At 40.4% G+C, this 12,567-nt stretch overlaps 1 protein-coding gene across 1 annotated transcript in view; it reads right to left on the reverse strand.

Annotated features, from left to right (window-relative positions):
- The window catches only part of LOC117473970 (disintegrin and metalloproteinase domain-containing protein 12-like), a 76,932-nt gene extending 64,853 nt beyond the window's left edge, over window positions 1-12,079 (reverse strand). The window contains 2 exon segments of the mRNA XM_034119948.1: window positions 1,546-1,667; window positions 11,951-12,079. Of these exon segments, the coding sequence (XP_033975839.1) occupies window positions 1,546-1,667; window positions 11,951-12,044 (216 nt within the window). The 5' untranslated portion in view covers window positions 12,045-12,079.
- Between the last annotated feature and the right edge of the window lie 488 nt (window positions 12,080-12,567).

The following is a 12,567-nucleotide window of genomic DNA, read 5'->3' on the forward strand; positions in this document are numbered from 1 at the left end:
TGTATTCGCCATGACACACACAGTCTGTGGTTTGTACTTGTTTAACTTTGTCTAGTTTCTGAACAGACAGGAGCTGTGAGCTCTGAGGGCTAACAGTTAACGGCTGATGTTGGTTTTGTGTTTCGCATTGAAGATGACGTCACGGCTCCGCCTACACTGCGTTACTATAGTTACTACCCCAGTTCCTAAACTGTAATGGAAACGCAGCATAAAAAGGCCTAACTATACCATACTAAGCCCTTTCGAGGCCCTGCAGTGGAAATGCGCCATAAGCAACAATTCTCAAACTAAGATTAGTAAAACAAACAAAGTCTTCCAAAACTGAATAATGACAAAGGTGTCGTATTATAGGATTACATGACCTAAATTCAGAATCTACAATCTTTTCCTTTCACAAAGTCAATTTGGAGCCACGTATTGTTTAGTTCTTAATTCTGCACTGTTAACTTTATTAAATGTCATCATGAGTTAATCTGGGTTTGAGTGTTTTTGATGATCAGGATTTAAAACATTTAAAGGTCCCATGTCATGGCCATTTCTACTGATCATAATTCCATTGTTGAGGTCTACTAGAATAGATTTATATTGTGCAATTTTCCAAACTCACATTGGTTTCTCATACAGCATCTCTGTATGTGTATTCACTCTCTGTCCTAAACGGCTTGTTGGAGCTCCTGCCCCACCCCTCCCTGTGAGCCCACTGCTCTGATGAGTCTACCACTATGGTCTACCACCGTTACAGCGGAACATCAGTGATTATGTGTTACAATGGCGTTAGCAACCAGAAAATGACACCAGTAATGACAAACAGATGAGAATGCTGCGTGGGGTCTGGGTGCCGTGTTGGCGGGACGTTGCGCGGCTCGCTGCTGCGAGGAGTGGACAGTGTGAGCTGGGTTCATTTGCACGTCACTGTACCCAGGAAGAAACGAGGCGTTCTGGGGCAGCACAGACAGGTCTTTTCTGTGTTAGAGTTTTACTCGCTACAGGGTGTACTTTGAGGGTTTGTGACTTTGCAGACCGTTTACATGCATAAAAACCTACATAACACACAAGGGGATGGGTAATAACCGGAAAAGTTTGACATGGGACCTTTAAGATATGAATTGGTGGCCAAAGTTCAAATACCTCCTTTTCCTGGTAGGTTGCAAAACAAAAACAAAGCTGAAAGCATACTCAATCCCGCTGTGAAATCCATATCCAATCCTGTCTGAGTATCATAAACCCATGGTGGGGAAAGAAAAAACGCTTTTGATGGTCCACAGAAGAAGCTCTGATCCTCTAGGGAGCAGAGGAATCAGCCTTCTTTTTTTTATATGTCAATATATTCAATATTTCTTGTGAACAGGTTGATATTCTGACCTTATGGTGGCAGTAAATGCCATGAAAATTCATTTTGACTTGATGGCACTGAATCCAAGACAAAATCTTTCTAAATCAGAAGCAGGCGACAGTGAATGTATATGCTAAATGTCATGACATTATGTCAAGAGAAGGACAGACAACTGGAAGTCTAACATATTTTAATCAACTGCTATTGTTCACCTGGATTGGGAGCTGGCTGGTGGGTTTCCATTCTTTTCCAACAAGCTGAAGAGGCACTGTAGTCCCATAGTGTTTCTGCTTTGCTGTTGGTCTGTGTTGAACAGTCGTGCTCAGAAGACTCCCTGTAAAAGAAAACATAAATACCACATGAGAATACACAGAAAACTTCCAAGTGTTCCTCATTTCTTCCAAATACTCTCTGCATCTGTTAAAACATCTTTGTGGACACAAACGATAGGAACATTTTCTAAACTGATTTTATACAAACAATACTGATAATGAGTTCCTCCCCCCTATTAAAGGCCTGAGCCTGGTGTCCATTACCAACATCAGAACACAACCTGACAGTTCAGCTGCCATGTAATATCAGTTAAACAAAATCACAGCACTTGTATTTGATGGCTTTTCTGAGTCACCGCACACGAATAATGCTTTTTCCATTTTAACAACCAACAATTATCTCCGCTGAAAAATGCCATCGCCAATACGTCTTTCCTGGACATATGTTCAACTCCTTTTTATAGGATGTCGTCTCCCCTGCTATTAAGACATGAATACAATAATCAGCACTCTCAGACATCAAGCAATGAAAAGCTGAAGCTGTCGGTGAAACTGTAACCACCCCCTTTTCTCTCTCAAGCTGCATGCATCTCCACAGTTCAGGAGTTTAGAGCGTGGAGCTGTGGTTGCTGCTGCATGCTGTGATAACTCCTAACACAGGGCTAGTGTCCAGGATGCAGTGCAGGGATTGGACGTAGCTATGGGGCATTGTTCCCAGCATTCTTTTTATCTCCTCTCTCCATGTTCTGACAGGGTGTTAACTGAGCCTCCAAGTGGCTACAACTCCTGGAGCTCTGCAGTATTACTAGACATTTAAGACTATATATGTCCCTGAATCCAATACTGAATTGCACAAGGGGTGCGGATAGAAGTTGGAGAAACACATCCACTATCACGCCACTTATAACTGAGACAGAAGCTGCAACTGATACTAATCAGTAAATCATGAGCACACAGAGAGACTGAATGCAATAGTGAGCCACTGGAGGACATTGCTAATAGTGTTCCTGCAGTAATCATCTCCCCGCAGCAGGGAAGCTATTTCCAAACTCGGGTCTCTTACTTAAACAGCAGGGGGTGTTTGCACCATTTGTTTCAGTGCAAACATCCTAAATCAAATGTTTGCTAATTTTCTTTTTTTGGTTTTCTTCCACTGATACTCCATCGAGCGTTTCCAAACAGCAGGGAAACAGATTTATTTGGAGGGTGATGTCACTGTTAGAAAGTTACGCGTGTGGTCTAGGCATGATTTATGGTATGTTTGGGTTTTATTTCTTAATTTTGAATCACATTTCAAACACATATAAACGAAAAACACCCTCAAGGGCGCACAGATTTTTATTATTATTAGCAACAGATTCAAGTTTTTTTTTCCTTCATGGTTCACATCAATGCTGTCTCTCTATGATTTCACCCAGCTAAATTGCTGAGTCTGCTTATTATCCGGCATTAAAAACCTGGGTCAGACACACCCCCCCCCCCCAGCTGAGCTTTGTTCTGGTTCTCCTCTGAGGAAACCACCCCTCTGGAGTTGATCACAGAGCCTCTCCAGCTGATAGGGGAGAGCCAGAGGTGACCAGCTCAGCAATCCTCAGCCAGCTCCAGCCTGATGATGAGAAGCAGGCATCTCTCACACACACACACACACACACACACACACGCACACACAACAGCGAGGGAAGCATCCTACTCTCATTAGTCCTAGAAAACCACACCGTCTGGGGGAGGTGGGCATGCTGAGTAAGGAAACACATGACGACCTCTGTGAAAAGTACGGATGGATAAACAGAACAGACGAGGGGGGAATAGGGAGACGTTTTGACAGGGAAAGGTCAAAACCAAATTATGCTTATCCAATTCATGTGAAAACACACACTCACACAGATGGAACAGCCTTTTCTGTGGTCCACAACTTTAAAGACGAGGCTCACCATACAGCGGTTCCTTCCCTTACTTCAAAGTCCACAAGTGAATGGCCATTTTGTTAATGTGGTGTGCTATGAGGTTTAATTCCCGCTTATAAATGGCATTATATTAGTGGAAACAGTCTGGAGGCTCAGTTTTTTCCCCCCCGTGCTCGGGAGAGACATTTGGTAAAGTTGGAGTGTAGCGTGGCTGTGGTGTGTAAATGGCTTTTGTTAGCTAGAATGTTATAAGAGCCACCCGAAGCATTAAGGGAGCGGTAAAAGTGGCACGAGAACCCAAAGCCTTATTTATACGTTCAATAAAGAAGAGTGTAAACAGAGGTCTTAATAAAGTGCCATGATCAGCTCCCTTTATGCTCCAGCGTACACAAGGAGGGTTTGTGCCACTTATATTGCCTCCATAAAGTCAATGCTGGTGACGGAAATGTGATACAGACCCATGACTGTTTAGAGTAATTAATTAGTCTTTCCCCAGCAGTGTTGTTAAGAAGAAAATAACTAAATCTATTATGAACTGCCATTGTTTGGTTGTTTTCCTGGTGTATCATACTCACAAAAAGCATGGATTACGTGGTTTGCAGGTCAAAAGGCATCATGGGTTACATTTGATTGCAAGGGTGGGGATATCCCAAGGGGTCACAAGTAAATCAGTCTTTCTGCGTGATGATTGACAAGACCATTTAACACAAGATCAGGTTTATCTGATTTTTATATTTTTGTAACACCTCTTCAGGGTGGAAAACCACTATAACTCGAAGACTGCAGACCCCTGCCAAATGCTCCATCTCTCTAGGTTTTTGAAAGTGAAGAAATTGTGTATGATCCCCATGATTTGAATAAGCTCCGAATGTTATGGGTTCTTATTTGCCCCATGCTTCACTCTTCAACCAACTTTCATGGAAATCTGGCCAGCAGTTTAACCAAAAAGATGATCCTCTTTGGTTGAGGTAATGAACCACATCCTCACAGCTCAAAGACATAATGGAACTTGTGACTAGGGAGGCATTGCTTGTTCATGAATGCTCAAAAGATAAAAAGTTAGTAACCTGCAGTCAAGGTCAGGGGTCAGTGACCACTAAAGCTAAAGCCTAATTGTAGGTCATCATCACCTGTTGAAGATCAATACAGGAATTGGTCAATGTACTGTTTTGGTTGTGAAGATTTGAAAACTCACTATTCTTTAGATATCAGAATATGATGAATATAATACATTCACTTTTTAACCAAAGTTGTCTGTTTCAACCTTGATATCTAGCTGTGTAGCCTGGTGTATTCAATCAGTGCTTGCTAGAGTAGATTACAGTTCCTGATGGTATTTCACAGTCAATCTTTACCTGGTTCTCTCAGCTCTTCAAAATTAATGCATTCTCCACAGCCTATGAGATGCTTGTCCATGGGAACACATGACCTTCCTCAGTTATTTCTCAGATGTCAAGATATCCTTTCTAACTGCCCTTTCCCATTTCAATCTGTTCCACCAAAACAAATCAACAACTGTTCTGCTTTATTAAACCCCAGAGCCTGCTTTCTCGCAACGAATTGTAACTCACTCCTTGACAGGCAACCATGAAATAATATATTCATAACAATCTTTGCTTTTCCGACACAAATGGCATACGGTTCTTTTCATCTTCACACTTGATGAGGCCGTGCCCCACACATGTGCACAGGTCCTTCTGAGATGGAATACAGCAGGCTACACAGACGTACACACATCAATAAATAGCACTCCTAATCACAGTCACCCTTGCCTGATGGCTGGCGCAGGAACAGAACACAAGGACTTACTCCAAAGTCACTTTGACAGCAATTCTCGCCGATCTTGAGAATATGTCAGAGAATTAAATAACAACGCCTTGGGACGTTTGAATGACACTCTTAGTAAACAAAATCCCCTGAATAGTACAATAAAAAGTGTAGAGGAGACACACTTGAGATGATCCCATCATTGTTTGACACGGCTGGACACTGTTTAGTTACGACTCGAAGCGCTAGAAGGAAATGGGCTTGAAATAAGAGCATGTGGAATTAATTATGGCAGAGCAATGAGTCAAACTGGCCTGTTTTAAGCAGAACTATGACACAAGAAAGACAACTAAGGTATTTAAAAACAACTCTTTCCCTGGTAACATATGGAAATGTGTTTTGGATAAAGCAAATCTAATAAAATGATAACTTTTTCTACATTAGGAATAGGAACATGTATCCGCTCCCATTTTCATACAGATTTGGGGGATGTTTTTAATCAGACTGGATTGGGGACATGATCAAGGAAAGGCTCCGAGCCAAAAGTTGGTTCTGACGTCAGCCACAGGAGGAAACTTGGTTAATGTTTGTGGCTATTGCTCATTTAATAATGGGTGATTGACAGGCATACCACAAACTCAATCTCTCCTCAATCAGAGTGGGCAAAATATGCTAATTCAAACCGAACGGTGATTGGGAACAGAATAATAAATGCTACATTGGGAGGACGCTTTTTCATAAATGACCTTGGGGACAAAAGCAATGAACTCTGATGTCTCTCCTTATCTCTTTCTCTCTTTCATCATCACGACTGGGACAAATCAGTATTGTCATAATTGAACATGTCAAAGAATTGAGATACATTCTGGTTCCAAGTGCCAAAGACTTCAAATTGAAAAGCAGTCCAAAACCCAAACATTTCAATTTCAATGTATTATTTTGGAAAGAATAGTCAATACATGATTAGTTTTGTCAGAGTATTATTCATGAACAAGTCATTTTTAAGAAAGAATGCCCACATGATTATGAACCCAGTGTCTCAAAGCAGAACATCCTCATCAAAAAGAATGTCCTTGGGACTCTGGATCACACAGATCAAGCAATTACAGACACCACCTGGGGCTCTAAGAACTTGTGAGGAACATTCATTATTATTTTAAACATTTCTTAAGCTTTAAAATAGACCCTGAATGATTTAAAAAAAGAAAAGCAGAGAATGATCTCATTTCAGAAGCAGGACTTAATGTTCTGTTGATCACTTTAGTCAACTAATCTTCACCTTGCTCCTTGTTTTTGTCCTTGATGTTTCATGGGGATAATCGAGCAAAGGTGAAAAGTGCAAGGTAATCTTGGCTTGAGTCCACGGTAAACATCTGAGCCATTTGGGGAACATTATGTCAACACCCCGAGGGTTGCACTGGGAAACATAAAAACCTGTTGGTGACATCATGGTAATGGGTTTCTGCACAAACTGGAGAGAGGGTCTCCTTAAATCAAATCTTATAAGGTAGCAGTGTGTCAAAAATGACAGCAATGAGAGTTGTTAATGGTTGAATTTATAGGATTTCTTAGAACATATTGAGGGTCATAATCAAGCCATTTAACACTGGGCTCCCTCTACTGGTAAATAGCTCTTTGTGTGTTCTCCCTCTTTCTGTTTCTCTACCCCCACCTTGTACACTGAATTCATTTACTGTCACACTAGCATGATGTCAGCACATAATTACTTGATGGGAAATAGATGGTCCTGCAGCAAATTCCCCTTGGCTCAGCAGGAGGTTAATGTTGTCCGAGGAACCTGTGCCGTTACGCCCCCGGCGGGTGAAACTGTTACGCTTCGCCTGCTGAGAGGGGCTATGCTTGCTGCCCAGCATGGAGCCTGTGTGCCTCAGCAACAAAGGTCAGAGTCACAGAGAGCTTCTGGAGCAGAGCCGTATGAAAGCTTGTTAATATGGTCCCTAAGATGGATTTCATTTACAGCGTCATGGGAAGCCAATGTCTGGCACACAATTAAACCACAAAAAATCGGAAAGAAAACAAACATTAGGCAACAGCAAAAAAGACAAAGAGAAAATGGGGTACATATCATCATAAAGTCGATCCTCAAACAATTGTACAGTATGTGGAGGCAACCATCTCATTAAGACAGTGGAGACAGTCTATTTAAAAGTCTCATAGGATAACAACAACAAAGATTGATATCATTCTGAAGCTGACACATGTGATTTTTGCCATTACTTGATCTTCAGATAGTTATGCAACGCTAATTACATTTCTATTCATTCAAGTCATACAGGAGCAATATTTGATTTGATTTAAATTAAATTTATATGTTTTTTTAGACTGCTGGTCAGCTAAAAATCTCTGGAGAAAAACAACTTGTGGTCTGGATATTGCAATATAAAACAAGACTTGATATTTCCACTTGGTCTTTGAAAACCTGAACAATTTTAGCAATCTTGGACTGGTCATGTATTATGACCTTGAAACCTTTGTCTTCATGTAACTATTCTATGTGCGCTTACTGACTCACCTTAAAATACATCACAGGTCTGCCTGTGGAACATAACTCAGACAGACAAAGCAAACGGTTGGAGCAGAGTTCTTGGACTAATGTGTTGGAATCCTACCCAGAAGGGAGGTAACCTGTCTTATCCCTGCTTTTCTCTCTCATTAAAGAATATGGTGAAATCAGGGCAGATGCTGTTTGCCAGGCTGAAAGATGGATGATGTGGAAAAGTGAAAGACAATGACTTGGCTTTCACGTGGAATCAAGTCAAACTGGGGAATTTTTTTTTTTATGTTCATCTGGAATTGCAATTGATGCCTGTTTTTGATTCCTATTCACTGCTTTGGCAGGATTATAAAAATTTGATTTTCAAGTTGGAAAAACAAATAAATTAACAAGGACAACATGAGAAGCACAATCTTAGTTTCCTGTTAGTTAAAAAACAAAAAGGTGATATAAAACTACATGGATATTTATCAAATAAAAACAGGCAAAAAGGGGTAAATAGACAATAAAAACAAAATGTTTTAACTTTGTTTGCCAGAATTACTGTAAAATTGAAATCAGCCATTACCCATTTGTACAATGTAAACCCATTTACACTACTTGGTAATTCAGCAGCATTAAGGCTCCACTTAACAATAATAATTTACAAATAATGTACCAAATGACTGCTGAATGTGTTTACAGAGATTACCTCACAGAGATTGCCAAAGCCTTTAACCTCATTATTATATTTTAAGGCACATTGACTTTCTCAGTCTCACTCAATTGCGTTTCAAGTAATAGACATAACGTTAGCTGTTGTTTTAGCGCTGAGCAGCACAGACAAAGTTAGCTACCAAGATGCCCAAAGTGTAACAGTTGCCTAAACCATTCCAGACCAGAATGCAGACTAGCAAAATCTGCTAATCTACAGGATATGCAGTTGTTAGTTATTATTGTGGCCAGAGAAAGAGCTATCTGACATTATATAGCATATGTTATTCATTATGCTCCACCTTAAAGTGCTGCAAAACAGAACACAAGAACTGACCCGAACCGGCTTATAAACTGTCATTTTTGGTGCGTAAACACTGATAGGGTGTAACTTGAATTTACCCAGATAGATTTGACACTCACAGGAGGTATCTGAGCCAACTGAATTCTCCGAAGAGACAAGAGAAGACGCTTGGGGAGAGCTGTGCTGAGCTCAACTCTGACCTTACTGGGTGTGAAAGTCCAATGAGAAAGTCCAGAGCCAGCATCGGGTTTCAGCTTGTGTGTTGAGCTTGGTCAGGGGGAAAAGGGTCAAATAAGTCCAAAGCAACTTCGAAGAAATTAATACAACATAATAGGGTTTGGCCACATGAGTTCTGTCCAGCTATTTCCCCTTCACCATATATAAATATCCCCACTGCGGATCAGCAACTGGTTGATCAGTCTGTTTTAATTCACATCCACACATGAGCCAAGTCTCCTTACCGGCCCTGTGGGTTTCAACTATTATCCTAAGCAACTCATTTATTAGATCTGAATCCGTTCAAACTGAAAAGATACAAAACGCATCTGACTAGCTCTGACTTCAGATGGGTCACCTCAAGTGATAATGTCTCTCTGGGGAGGACATGGTTTGCTTTAGGAATGTTTTACTACAGTCCAAAAATATATTCTCAGCTCAACTTTCATTTGTCTGAGCATGCAGCACGCAAGCTGCATGCAGAGCTCCAGGCAGACAGAGTCATGTTGGTTATAGCAGTACAGCTGGCTAGTAAATACTGGCTGACACTAAAGTGTGTCAACCATCGGTGGAAGTCATTCACTAGGGATCCCTAGGTAGAACAGAAACGTCCACAAGACAGACAGGGAAAGGAGAACTGACAAGAAAGCTCTGGGGGCGGTGTCATGAAATATATATGCAAACATGACATTGCATGGAGCCTAACTACTCCCTCTTTTTTAGCAGCCTTGAATTCTTGACAGCAATGTCAAAGTCAGCACAGTCTGGACAAAGTAAAAACTTGCACAAAAAAAAGAACTAATGATTCCCACTCAATATGCTTAACATGAAGTAAGCTGAAACGGATTTTTTTCAACAATCGAACAATAATTTTGTCATAGTAGGTCTAAATAATTAAAAAATGAAGGCCAAGCCCTGTACTGCATATGTAAAAGTTATTTTTAAAATGTATGTCATATATATTTTTCTTCATTGTTTCTATTGTGATATAGGCTAAGCTCACTTAAAACCGTTATGTTCATTATGAAGATATGAAGTTACCCACATTGTAGTAGAACATAATGGCCCAACTCTATAGCTGCTGATTACATTTTTGAACATTGACCAGTGGTTTCATCACTTAGAAATAGTCATGCATAGCCCCGCACATTTTGATTCTTTTTGTCAGTTAAACAGAATCCCATCTCCTGTGCACCTGTTCACACCACCCCCTCCATCCATTTATCTCAATCAGTCCAGATTACCCCCAAGCAAGATGATATCCTGCCAATAAAGATGGGCTCAGACTTTCCCAGACACACACACAACTGAACTGGCGATGATGATGTTTAAGGAGCCTGAACCCACGAGAACTAGGGCTGTGCGATTATGGCAAAAATCATAATCACGATCATTTGGGTCAATAATTGATATCACGATTATTAAATACGATTATTCATTGACTTTGAAAAAATCCATTTATTGAAATTTAAAACAAATACAAATAATAATTTGAACAGTATCTTTTTAACTGTTGATTACCCTGAACATATAATTAAACTGAAAAACCAATACAAAAATAAATGATACATTTAAATAAATAATATCAAAATAATAAATACCAATAAACAAGATCAACAAATATTTTGGAGCGCACTTCCACAAGCTACTAAACATATATAAATATGATAAATACAAATAAATGAGACCAAAATAAATGAGATCAAATATGTTGCACTGTCTCAACCTAGCAAAGCTAAATAATTGTTTTTTTCGATTATGTTGTTTTCGTAATTGTGGCAGGCCAAAATCGTAATTGCGATTAAAATACGATTAATTGCACAGCCCTAACGAGAACAAACCCATCAAGGCCAACCGTCTGAGGACGACGAACTGTTGATGAATAAATTAACAACTTCCTCACTCTTTGATCCCAGTTTTACACATTTGCCCTGGCTGGTAATTAATTCCCATGATTCAACAGTGAGTGTCGTGACAGGCAGATGTAAAAAGTATTCTGTATGCGAATGCTCAAGCTGTTGATCATAGCCCACTGTGTAGTGTTCTTGTTGAATCTCACCTATAGGGCATGGGCCACGTGATGGAGATGTCATGAGCTACAGCCCAAAGGGGTGCAATCCCAGTGTGAGACACACAAGAATAGACACAAACACACACTGCTGCAGATATAGACATTTCCCCAAGGCTCTCAAGCAGCTATTTTTCATTTGTTTGCTGGGATGTCACAAACATAATAAATCAGTTGCAATTTACGGGCTCCTAAAAAGCTACTTCACTTCTTAAATTCAAACGAACATTGTGGATTTTTGGTTTCTGTATTTGGCACTAAAGTAATCCTGGAATTTGTCCATAATTGAACATTTGAAGTATGTTTGAAGTGCCTTGAAAAACTGAAGTATGCTTAAAGCACCAGCGTAACGCCTCAAGTGCTACCCCTGATTACCAAAGAGAGTTTCAGCATCATCAATTATACAGCGTGTCTTCTCCTCTGAGGTGCACACACTGGATGGACTGCGAGCTAAAAAAGAAATGATGTTATGCCTTTCACACAGAGAGATCTATGGAGAGAATGAGAGAAAGCCATGAATTTAGAAAGCTTGTTTACACTGGGGATGTTTGACTCTGCCCAAACATGTGTTATGGATCTGTAAGTCTGCTGTACTAACACAGGCTTTCATAAAACATGATACACCAAAAACAGCCAAAGGGGAGAATGAATGAAGAATAGAAGAGAAAAGACACTGCAGAATGCACGCAATGACAAATGCAGAAGTTCATTACTAGGTATATATAATATCGTTCTATGACGTTTCCACGTGAAAACACTTCTTCTTTTTTGTATTGACAATCACAAAGTGAGAAAAATCAATTAAGAATACAATCAATTTGCACATAGATCTTTGAAAGCCTATAATAGGAAAGGAAAACTACATCCTCGCCTCTTACCTTCAGCAGATGTGGAGAGCACGCTGTCACACAAAGCGACAGATAAAGCCTGAAGTGCTGTCAGAATAACAAACTTCAGACTCCAGAGGTTCATGATGCCCGGCTGAAGCGTGGACGGGACTGGTCAACTGGTTCACTGCAGAGCAACCATCATACAATCCAACAACAGCTGATGTGCAAGAGCAACCCCCCCAAAATAAAACCCACTTCCTGAAATATGATCAAGTAAATGAGCGGTGTTTTAGGAAATCCCGAGGACAGCTGATTCAACTCCCATTCACAAACGTCCAAGTCAAAAAGCAGCCGCGAAAAAGTATGAAATGTAAGGGGAATTGAAGAGCGACCGGGGATAAATGTTAACAAATACACAAGCCGCTGCTGTATCAGACGCCCACTGAAATGACATAAATTGCAAGGCAATTACTGGCGAGAAGTGTTGTCTTATGAGTAGGGACCATGTGCTTCATGAATCGCTCCGCCAGGTCCTAGAGCCAGCTGCCGCACCTATTATTAATCATCGAGCAAGAGCAGTGTGAAGCTAACCGAATAAACAAACAGCAACATCCGGTCCAACCTTTCACAATAAAGACGCCACATTACACATCTTTTAAACTATG

The sequence above is a fragment of the Trematomus bernacchii genome, unplaced genomic scaffold (genome assembly GCF_902827165.1).
Source record: "Trematomus bernacchii unplaced genomic scaffold, fTreBer1.1, whole genome shotgun sequence".
Classification (NCBI taxonomy): Eukaryota; Metazoa; Chordata; class Actinopteri; order Perciformes; family Nototheniidae; genus Trematomus; species Trematomus bernacchii.